This window comes from Scleropages formosus, chromosome 15 (assembly GCF_900964775.1).
Source record: "Scleropages formosus chromosome 15, fSclFor1.1, whole genome shotgun sequence".
NCBI classification, from domain to species: domain Eukaryota; kingdom Metazoa; phylum Chordata; class Actinopteri; order Osteoglossiformes; family Osteoglossidae; genus Scleropages; species Scleropages formosus.
In genome coordinates, this window is record NC_041820.1 from 11753837 (window position 1) to 11766113 (window position 12277).

At 39.1% G+C, this 12277-nt stretch overlaps 1 protein-coding gene across 4 annotated transcripts in view; it reads left to right on the forward strand.

Moving 5' to 3' along the window:
- The first annotated feature begins 1964 nt into the window (after positions 1 to 1964).
- The window catches only part of LOC108922475 (kinesin-like protein KIF13B), a 34454-nt gene continuing 24141 nt past the window's right edge, over positions 1965 to 12277 (forward strand). For all 4 annotated transcript variants that reach the window (XM_018732636.2, XM_018732664.2, XM_018732656.2 and 1 more), the window contains exons 1-2: positions 1965 to 3160; positions 6001 to 6091. In XM_018732636.2, the coding sequence (XP_018588152.1) occupies positions 3088 to 3160; positions 6001 to 6091 (164 nt within the window). In that variant the 5' untranslated portion in view covers positions 1965 to 3087. The remainder of the gene's footprint in view (positions 3161 to 6000; positions 6092 to 12277) is intronic.

Below are 12277 nucleotides of genomic sequence, written 5' to 3' on the forward strand. Positions count from 1 at the left end.
TCGCAAGGCACCCCAAGCGGGACTCGAACCCCAAACCCACCAAAGAGCAGGACAAGGACCAACCCACTGCGCCACCGCACCCCTAAATATAGCACAGTAACTGACATTAAAATCAATAACAATGCTTTGTCAGACTTCCAGAGCTATATCCCAGAAGATTCATATCTCTAGAAGACCATAAGTAAGTTCAGTGCGGTGTGAGACTGAACGAATTGGTGAAATTTGTGAAAGTGCACAGTTCTAAGAGGTGATATATCATATGATGATCTGGATGAGGCAGACTAAATAAATAGACTTGAATAACTTTCTTATTTATTATTTATAAACTTTATTTCACTTTATTCTTTTCTATTATAAAGAAATAACTTCTTTATTTTTTATAAACTAAAGATACTTGAATGAGCTGCACTTCCCATCAGATAATTCATATGGTTCGAACATACGTGTGAGTCTATGGCTTTTTGATGCCTTGGGTTCCAGATTAGTGGAAGACAGGATAGGTACAAGAGTCAGGGTCACCTGATGGAGAAAACAAGCCCTGAAGATGCCAGGGCAGCTGAACCTAGAAAGAAATTGCAAGAGCTGAAAACACAAAATACTCAGTCTTCACTGTTATCAGAGCAAAGAGAGTTAATGTATTAGTTTGCTTTTTCAGCAGGCACACTCAGAAGAAATGCAGTATTATGTAGTAAACCAGATATCTATTTGAAAGAAAGATGAGACTAAACTAAGCGACGGCTCCTATAATTGGAATATAGAGCTCTACTGCCCTCTAGCGCCAAAAGAATTATATTACAGCGCACGGTTCAGAACTGAAATTGCGCTCTTACTAACACACTTTCACAGCACAATTATTTCATAGACAGATAAATGGAGAAAGCAAAAGCGCACCGCTTTTAAAAGGAAGACATCGCTCTTCTGTGTTGCTACCTCTCTTTTGGTTATGCTCATAAATGTGCTGATGTTGGCACTAGTATATTTTTGTGCAAAGGTGACATAACGGCGCAGAAGGCAATAATGGGAAATTACCCCCTTGAAATAGAACATGACTCATAGCAGTAGCACAGCATTCAATTATAAAAGACACAATATAATAACAATGCGCATGACTGAAGGAAACTGATTTTGTTGCATTCTAAAATTAAATTATGATAATGAACTCTGCAAAGAAAATAACCGTGAATGATAGATCACAGGTTGTAAAAATACAACACAATTAAGTGCAAAGACAAACCGCAATAGATAATTATGTAAATGAGCACCTGTAAAAGACATACAGGCTTTTATTGTACAGAAAAAGAAACATAATGGCTCTTATTGTTTATTATAGTCTCTAGAGGGGACTAGTGATCTCTAAACTTTGATTTGCGATTCTTAATGACGTTTCGCTTTATTTCATTTAAGATTTAGTAATCCAAGTCTATTTTTGAATCTGAAATTACAAATTCATCAGATTTGAACAATAATCTAAACCAATAACAGTGAGAATGGAAAATGTGATTTATGCTTTATTGTCATAATTAGACCAATGATAATTAAAATACTTTTGTAAGGCCTTTATTTCTAAGATCATACATAACATACATTATATAATACACATTTCATTTTATGACTTTAGACTGGGTTTTACTTCATCATAGTTTGTTGTTTATAATCAATATACTATCAGTATCATTAACATTTCAACTTTCACCTTAATTACCTGGATTCGAGTTAATATTTTCAGTGCTCACTCAGTATTTTTCTCGGATTTTGCAAATCTCAGGCTAGACATATAAATGCGGTTCAAGCAGGATTATCTGTGGTCGTACGAAGCAAACTGGGACAGTGATTTGCTTGAATAGATTCTGACCTCACCAACATGGTAGCCAAACTACTCCGCTCAGTGTCAATAGGACCACTCTTTACCGTGACCTTCTTTCCCGGAAAAGGCGGGTCTGAGGTTATTCTAGGTTAGCCGAGCCGGACCACTAGGCATGTTCAGGAAATTAAACAGGTGGAAATTCGCGAACTCGGGCTGGGAACGGATGTCTTTTACGACGAACACTAGAAAGGGTCCAAAGGCAACCACGGCGGCTGGAATGATGGCTGTCACTGTGGAGTCCGCCCGCTGAGAAAACCGCTCGCCGTGGGCGTCCATCAGAGTCTAGACTACAGAGTCTCAGAGACTCAGCTCCGGCTCCCGTCGCGGATCGATCCATCCATGTCTCTGACCGAGGAGCGGAAGAAAGTCCCGAGTTAGCGGCTTCCACGCGCTCCGTTCCGCTTTCCTCGAGCTCTCGTCTGTTCCGCCCGACACGCGCTGGGTTCCGGCGTCCACGCGCGCCGTCCGTTAAGCGGTGATCTTTCGTGTCTAGCTGGACAAGTCAAGTGACTTAAAACTAACTAGTTGGTTCGGCCGTCAGCGGTGACATGGAGCGCGAATTAGCTCGCGGCGGAGTTCCAGCTTTTACTCGTTGTTGTTGTTAGGTGACCAGGTTTTCTAATGTTTGACAGTCTAAGTGGCAACAGTGTGTGCCGTCTGATAACCGTACGTACGATGACTTCGCCATGATGATTATGTCAAAGAACACTCTGGAAGTCGAAATTTTTGTATTTTTAAAATTTTACCTCTGAATTGACGGGCAGACTAGTCGAGTAGGTTGATTAACCGCACATCAGATTGAAGAAGCGCAATTTCCGTAACCAACTCGAACACACAGTAGAATTTCTAATCGCAAAATAAATAATCAGTGAAAATAACACACTAGTTACCCGAGATAGTTAAGTTCTGTCGCGCGCGAGTGACTGTACAAGCTTTTTTTTTTTTAAATTAAAAAAAAAAAATGAATGAATGCTGGTCTATGAATGATAGAACTAACATTTGACAGAGAAGGTCGGTGTTTCGGTCTCCTTAAAGCTCCGGGGATGTGTGTGTTGGCGTTGGGTTTAGTTTGGGTTGGTATGGACTTACTTGACCTCTGATTTTATCCCTGTACACGTGACGTGGAGAGACTAGGGACCAGTTTCACAGTTTAAGGAGGGAAGGGTATTGGAGACACACACACACAGACACACACGCCGACTGAGTGTTGGCCAGCCAGCGCCATGGTGGGGGAATCCAGTTTGAACGACTCCAACGTGAAGGTTGCCGTCCGAGTCCGACCCATGAACCGCAGAGGTGAGTGGATCTGGTCAGCAGCCCATCTGCAACTTTTAACCTCTTAGGGGACAGCTGGTAGCATAGTGGTTAGAGCTACTGCCTTGGACCCAGAGGTAGCAGGTTCGATTCCCACTTTCTTTCATTCATTCAGGTCAAGAGTACTACATCTGAATGTAATGTAAACCAGAAGTTTTCAGTAATAATCTGTGGAGCTGGCACTCTTGTGGTATGGTAACACAGTGTCGGTGCCATGTGGCTTTAAATCTGGCTCCGTCTGTGTAGAATTTGCATGTTCTCCCTGTGTTCGTGTGGGTTTTCACAAACCAGACATTTACATTTTAGGTAAATTGGGGACTGTTACCCATATTTTGTGAGTAAATGAGTGTGTGACTGGCATCCCATCCAGGTTGACCCTTAAATCATGCTATATGCCTTTAGGATAGGCTTCAGACCAGTGCGACCCTCCACTGGACAGTAATAGATGAGTCTTTCACATACCTCATTCAGTAAAGAGGAGCCAGGGTCAAATTTTAAAGCACTGCTCTATGTTTAAATGCATAAAGCATTAATTATCCAGATGGAAAAATCACGGTTTCCCACTCTCCTCCTTTGACGTGGCTCCAAAAAATGTAATCTTCTTACCAGAAGCAACTCGTAAAGCAGTTCTTTTTCTGAGGGCCCTAAAAGATTGCATCTTAACAGTTCATTTAGAGTGAGTGCTGCATATCGTGGTTGTGTGAGCCTTTGAAGTGCTGATACTGCGCTGCTTGGGGTGTACCCAGCAGTGTGTGGTGACTTGTGTCAGAGCTGAGTTTTTGTGCTGTGCTGGACAAAGGCAGGAAGGGAGTCTTGCCGAGCAGTGGCTGTATCGTTGCATAACAGTATGTGTTCCCATAGTCACCCCAGCTGTCGGGGAGTCGCACCCTCTTGTCTGCTCCACTGTTACCTGTTTCTGACGTTAAAATCGGTTAGGGTCTTCCGATTCGGAGTGTGAGAGATTTAAGTCTTTTATTGCGTAATATAGGGTCTTTGTTTGTTGACGGACTGTTTGTAGAAAGGTTACTTCCTGCTGCACATCATGAACAAAGTTGCGATACTGGGAGTAGCGATGAAGCCAAGATTGTTGGTCCTCGCTACAGGGGTCTCTGGCCCAGCAGAGCCCCGATGTGGGCGAAATGAGGAAGGCTGTTTCCGCCACCAGGCAGGTTTCCCCCCACTGCTGTCCGGTGACCCTGGTCACATGACACATCCTCTTAAGGAGGTCATGATTCAGTCTCGTTTCCTTTAACAAAGTCCTCTGTTCATACATAGTTTGCAGTGCAACACTCAAAGCCCAGTTTTCTCTGAATGTCGCTAAATAAGGTGTAGGTTTACCATTTTGTCTTCATCGCAGTCAGCTGAAATGATGTGGACAAAGACTTCGGATATGATGATGTAATTTTATGTGATGAAAATTTTTAAATTTATCTTTATAAACAAGCACATTTGTTTCTGTAGCTAGCCTATTGACAATACATGGTATTATGATCAACTTAGATTTATTCATTTAGCTGATGCTCTTCTCCAAAGCAACTTACAATGTTAAGGTGCTTAGTTATTTACTCATTTATACAGCTGGAGAAATTTAGGGTAAGTACCTTGCTCAAGGGTAATACAACCAGAGGTGGGGATTGAACCTGTGACCTTTGGGTCCAAAGGCAGTAGCTCTAACCATTATGCTACAACTGTCCCGTTGTGCTCAAATAACGTTTAAAGAGGTAGAAAACCCATAGTTGAGTGCAAGCATGTTATATAAATATTTAATGACTTGTTCGATATCCTTAATATCAGTGCATTGTGTTTAGTCATTTTGTCATGGTCTGGTGGGAAAAATATCATTGGAATGACAGCTCTATGCCCACTCAGTGAAAGAATTACTGCAGTGCTGAATATAAAAGTATCTGCATAATGCTTACAGTGGGTAGAACTGTGGCCAAGCAAACTGTTAGAAGCATTAATGGTTGTTTTCAATTTTCACTTTCCCCACACAGTGACATTACTGTGATCTGACTGGGATGCATCATCAGTCTTCTGCATAATGTCAAATTTTGTGAAGTGTTTTTTCATAATCCCGTGCCTTTTAATTTACGGAGTTTTGGACTTGTCCATTTGTCATAAGTTTTTATGTAACTTCATTCACGTCATCCACGTCTTGGCTGGTATTTATTGGAGTTCTATTTCAGATCATAACTGAACAACTATTTTCTGACATCTTTTTTTTACCACCATGTTTCCTTTACCTAGTTAAAATCTGTTAACAATATTGTAACATTCAAAACAGAATCATTGCTCTGTATATTGCCTTTTCAGATACACAACATGGTTTAGTTTATGGCAAATTTATTGGCCCATTTGTAAAGGGTTTTTGATGTAATTTTAGTAGTGTATGAAATGTAATGTTCAGTAGTATCTTCTGTGAACTTGGAGCACTTGGTCAGTCTTGTATGTAGAAGCATAGTACTTTGATTTTCATGCCCTTAAACTAAGATAATTCGATTTATTTTTTTAAATAACTTATGTCCACTAATTGATCATTTTTGATGAATGACAACAGCCTTTTCATATTATATTAATAGTTAAGATGTGAACAAATGCATAGTTTGGTTTAGGATGAGATTTTTCCAGGAGTGCTTCTCACCATACGGTAGCCTAAAGCATGATGCCAGATGCACTTAGTTGAGTCAATCTGTGCTCTTAATCTTTATGACATATCTAGGCTATCTTGGGGATTCTTCTTTACAGCAGCTATGCCCTGATTTTGAATAAATGCATCTGTGTTGATCTGAGTTTTTAAGTAGTTTTATTTGCTCTCAATGCAGAAAAGGAGCTAAACACAAAATGTGTTGTGGAGATGGAGGGCAACCAGACCGTGTTGCATCCAGCTGGTGGGAACCTTGGCAAAGGAGACAGGTAAGAAGGCATCATGGGACTGGGCTCAGAATTTGATGAAGTTCAAATGTAAAATAATTTAATATAAATTCACATTATTTGTTCTGTTTTTGCCAGTTTCATTTGGCAAACAGAGGAGGTGGGAAGAACAATAATGGTTTTTAAAATGTGGTGTGCAATATGTTGAAGTGCTGTACAGACCAGAAACATTGAAGGCTCTATGCACTCTCTTGAGGTGGGAATGTAGCTGCTGGGTTGCAGTGTAAACCATCATCACTGTCAGCTGATGATTGTGAAGGGAACTGACAGCGAAGGCAGGCTAGCAATGAGTTTAAATGTCCACCCTCCTAGCACTCGTCTGCTGCGCTCTCCGCCCTTGTCGTGTGTCAAGGCATAACTCTTCTCTATGCGACTTCCTCCTTACTCCAGCTCTCTTCGCCATAGCAACCAGAGAGGCTAGCCCCAGGTCAGCTATATCCACAAAACCCCATTCTGTCTATAAGAGTAAAAGGGAAAAAAATGTTTGCTTAACCATCTGGCGGTCGTAAACATTTTGCTTGAGTTTTATGGGGGTAAACAAGGGAGCCCAGTTCTTTCTCATTCGTGGTTTTTTTTCCATGTAGTACAAAGGGCAAATGAAGTGGAATGTTTCAAACTTGGAAATAAATGGTATTGTCTCCCATAGTGAAAAAAAGCATTTTAAAAGCCAGGCTTCTCACTGTCACATGCTTAAATAATCCTCTAAATTCGAATTTGAATTCGAACGTTGTCAGACGTTTTTGGCAGATCTAAAATTTGTTGAAGTTGGTCAGTGTTTTTTTTTTTTTTTTGGGGGGGGGTGTGGATAGAAATTTGATGGGGGTGAAGTAGTCAAAGCAACCTGACTCATTATAAACTTTATTTTATACTATATGTATGTGCATTACTGTCTTCAAGTCTAGGCGCACTTGAGAGAGTAATAATTAATGGTTGTACAGTACTACATGTGCATAGGTACACACCTTTATATGCAAATCACTTCTCAATGATTTGTGCATATATTTGCATATTGATTATGCTGTGAAATGCATTAGACCTACTTTGTAAGACTTTGCATAAGGTGTATGTCATTGTGGTCTTTCGTATAACATAAAACTATAAGTTCACATACTGTATATGCAGCTTGTTTTGAGTTTTTAAGTGGAAATAATGATGCTGATATAAATGCTTATTTCTTACTAATATTTAAGTTGAACATATTGATTCAACTGATTGAACACTTCTGAATTGCTGAAAAAGAAAATTACTCCTGTGTAAAGTTGAAACAAAATTATTTTTATCATTTAACTATGTGCATGCAGATTAGTAAAAATGATACTTTCCATTTCAGTTTTCTTTAAAAACTGCCTCTGTATTCGCATTTGTATGGATCTATAAGTCTAAATTCTGGATTACTGATTTATAAATTTAAGATCAGCTCCATCACATCCCTACATGTGACAAGTTGTTTCAATCTTTGTCCCAGATCGTTATTTACAGTGTTGTTGTGCACAGCTCAGTATTCTAAGAAAAATCAAATCTAAGTGATTGGGAATTTTAATGTATTTGTATTTGAAAGTGTTATGGTGGCATGTATCTGCTTGCTGCTGTCTGTTCTTTCTTTAAAGACTGGACAAGTGTGTGTTGCACAATGGGTAATGAACCGGACTAATTACAAATACTTTCAGGTTGATTTCCCAGAACGGGGAACCGTTTTTGCAATGTTGTTAAACCTAGTAAATCAGTAACTGAACCTGAATTGTAGTTTGCCTCCACTCTACAAAGGTAATGCCTTCCTGAAGAAAATTTTGTAAGCTGAATTCTTATAGCTTGAAGGCATAGTTACCTTTAGTTTCAATGGTTAAAAATTATGTGTTCTTGAGTCCCATAACTCATACCCAAAAACCGTGACTAATCCTGTTACCACATAAACCTTATGGGATATACTAAAATATACTTGTCCCGTGTCAGAGCTGTCCACAAAATTAATAAAACATATAGTAAACGTATTTATAAAATGTATTGTGAAATTGAAACGAAACCCCGGTGTGGGGGGGGGGGGATAACATATGAATGCCCCAGCCTCTTCTGATGTTTCTGCAAGTTTCCTCTGGGTGCTCTGGTTTGTTGCCATAGTCCAAAGACATAAGGAATCTAGTGTAATTGGCCTTGGGTAAATGTCAGTTCAATACTTAATAGTCATTCTAAGTCACTTTGGGGGGGGGAGGGTGCCTGAAAACTGAATAAATGTAAATGGCTTACTCTGCTCAGCTGTTGGGAAACCGATGCAATCAAAATCCAGTCCTTGTAAATGCAAAGAAATGCATCATAATCCAAAGTACAGGCATTAAATGAAACTTGTAAAGTTGAATTTTTGTATGCAAATGGGAATATCTTGGATATGTTTAAATATTCTGTGGTGAATGTGAAGGTTTCCCCTAAAAAAGACATATTTAATCCTACAATAATTCAGTAACAGTACCTTAAGGGTACTGTGGCAGGTAAGTAATTTTGCTCTTTAGCTGGTATAACATTTGATGATACTTCATGTCCCTAGTATGATATATTATGTGTCTTGCTTTGGATAAAGGTGTTTTCTGAATAAACAGAGGCGGAAAGGTATGCTACACATCATTTCAGGTCGTTCTACAAATGTTTAGTGTTTAATTGTAATGGGTAAGGATCTATGGAGCTTCTGTTTGTAATATGAGGAAGGTACAGTTACACGATCTGAAAGAGGATGTGTTGTTGGAATGTTGTCAAGATCCAATGTGCAACAGACTGAAACAGGAAAGCTTTGTTTTGCATGTAGATTAGCCATGTAAATCTCCGTAGAGGAAACACTGACAACTATTGCAAGAGTGCAGTATATCTAAATGAGTGCTGGAGAATTACCATTTGTATATCATTCAAGTTTTTGTCTGTTTTTTAAAGCTTGGAAAAGTACATTTGACAAAAACTTTGACATGACATTTTAACAATGTTTTGGTTGAAGTGTGCTAGAGAGTGGAATGTGGCAGCCCCGATTATATCAAAAACAGTGTTTTTACAATTCTGTTCATGCTAAACACTTGTGCAAGCAGACCAACACATCCTCTCCTTGAATATGAAGTGGCAATTTTCAGGTAGTTGTGTCTCCGAGAGCCAGTGGTCATCTTACATTTTGAAAATACATATAACGTATAGACACATAATATACTGCAATTTGACATGAGGATTGAGGCTCACTGTTCAAGCATTGTGCCTCAAGACCTGTGTTTTTCACTGCAACATGACAACATGCCTCGGCCCACATCTAGCAGTTCGTTCCACTTTGTTTATCCCCACTTTCTGGTTTACCCAGGTTATTGCCGTTGGCTTTTTCAGATGTGTAAAAGCTGGTCTAGTGTGAGTTCATTACCTGCCATATTTGTCTACTTGCAGTGAATTGAGTGTAGAGCTGGCTGTTGGAAACAACAACAGATCACTGTTTTAATTTGCTTTATTAAAAAAGAAAGATTGAGGATGGTAGTGACACTGAAGTACTCTGAGCAAAGGACATGTGACCAGCATCCTGCCATTTTGCACACTTTATGCAAGTTAATCTCTGGTGAATGGTGGGTGGTAATTGTTCTTGCTCATCCAAACAGATTACGTTTCCGATAACGGAAGAAAGAACTTTCTATTGACCTTAGTAAGGGCATCATTAAGAAACAATCTGTTGATCTTAAATTGTGCTGAGAAAGATCAGTAGGAATATGTGACCTATGGAAAATGAAATCTGTGAGCATGGATTGAGTGTTCCTGATATTATGTATAAGATCATAGCAGCCTGTAGTGAAGCAAAAGCAATGCGCTCAGGTCTCTTACTGTATGCCTGTTATGAAATAGGCCTAATTTATTATGACATATCTGGTACATTTTTATATGTCAAGTATATAGTATGTCATATTTTCCCAGATTAGTTGCTGTAGTCTGTGTCCAGTGAAGCAAAGAATAATTTTTTAAATGACGTCGGTAAGAATGAGAGAAAAAATGGGATAGAAGTATGTTAAAAGCCAGACCAGCTCTGTCCTGATTGGTTGTGTTTTTTGGGCCATGTGGGACTTAGTCATATGGTTAGGTAGGAGTTTTTTTTGTTCCTACTTCGTTCCTTGACTTCTTCTGACAGCTGTCATGGCAACTAATATCAGAAAGGCTTTGAGTGTACACCCCCCCTCTGTTTAGGTATAAAGGCAAAAAACCCTGTAGTAGGCAAATGTTACAAATGGTAAGGTTTGGTAAAATCACTGCAAACTATATAGTATTCCTTGAAAGAAATAATAGAGCAGAATTTTTATAGATTAAAATAATGAAATGTTTGTAGGTTAAAGACGGCTTAAAATCACAAAGCTGAAAGCAGTAAGTGTTTCAGTTTGGTTACTTCAGGAAATACTTGGTTTCATGAATTAAAAATATTATTCAAGCTGTCAAGAGTTTTCTTTAGCAGACATATCAGCAGACCAAGTGTTTTCATGCTCAACATGTATTCTAAAGAAATGATTTTCAGGGATGCTGAAGGTGGTAAACTTATTGCATGTTTGCATTCAGAAAATACAGGCAGTGTACCAGTGTTCTAGTAATGAAGTAATTACAAAGGTAAGCCAAAAAGTATCCAGAGTGTATTTTTGAAAAATTAAAACATTATTGTGGATATTGTTTGACTTACCCCTTGTATTTTGCAGGACTTGAAGGCATGTGACTGAAAAGTTAGACTTGGACTTTGACTCCAGTTTAAGAAATGTGACTTGGATAATGGATCACTGTTATCAAAGTATGAAATAACCGGTGGCTTCAACCCCGTAAGAGTTATAGTGAGCATGATATAACTTATTGTGGAAAGCTTTTTGTCCTTAGAGAAAGTAGGTAATATTTTGTAGTAACTGTGTTCTCAGATTCTTAAGCTGTCTTTGCCACTTATCTTCATGATCTCTCTGCTGAATTTGTGATGTAGGTTGGAGGTGACAACTGCAGTAGCTAGAAACCACACCTATGCTCTTAATAGTACCCTCCACTTAGTATTCTTTGCAGTGCACATCCTGTAAAATTTCTTTGCACTGGAACAAACTATTTCTTTAAGAAACTTGACGCATTTTGAATGCAGATCAAATTTAACATATTATAATAGGTTTTAAACATGATTTAATACTCCATTAAATGTGATGTATCAGAACACATGGTAGTCTTAGTAATGATTATGATCAATGCAGAAACAGCTGTTAAATTGGAATTGTTGGTTTTATGCCTGGCATTTGTATGTTTTTGGTTGACAATGTGGAGTATGCATGACAAGTCCATAGCTTCTCCATAAAGTTCTTGCTATTCGTTTGCTAATGTTGACTCAGGTTTTGAAGGCAAAGCTTAAAATCCTAGCAGGCATGTTTTGTCTGCATGCCAAGCATACATGTTCCACTTTTGCTGTTGGGTTAGAAGCGTGTTAAGAAGTTGCACTGATGCGAGACTGTTAGGCTCTGAAGAAAATGCCCAGCAGCGTGTTTCTGCAATGTGTGAAACATGAACCCAGGGTCTGCGCAGCTGCTTTCCCTTGAGTGTGTGTCATTGCAGTGCAACACACAGATACCAGTCCCGGCACTGGCCTTGATACTGTGCTCAGGATGCTTGGTTGAGCCCCCTCCGCCAACTTTTTCTGTAACATTCTCACTACATAGATCTACATAGATATACATAACATTCACATTACATAGATCATACTACACTACATAGTATCCATTGGAAGTTGCTTTGGAGAAAAGCGTCTGCTAAATAAATGTAAATATACATTCAGCTGCTTTATACACTATTACAAAACAGAATTCAGACTCTCACAGACTTGGCTCCCCAGCGAGAGTAGGGATTCCCCAGCTTTCTTTTAGCACTAGGTCTGGGGGGAAAAAAAAAATCTAGTGATGTGTATATTTGAGGCAGCAAAAGAATATGCTAATACCATTTACCGTGGGGGGTAGGTCAAAGGTTATTCTTTACAATATTTTACTGTGTATGTGGAGATTCTTCTTCCAGCTGGGCAGTGAAGCGCTTGAATCTATTTGCTGTCTTGCCGATTTCATTCCCTTTTCTGAGTGCTCAGGACAAGGAAGTCTAGATGAGGTACTGGAGCTGGCCCTTGACAACGCTCCTATAATATCTTGTGCCAGAATCAATGAAACATTTTTG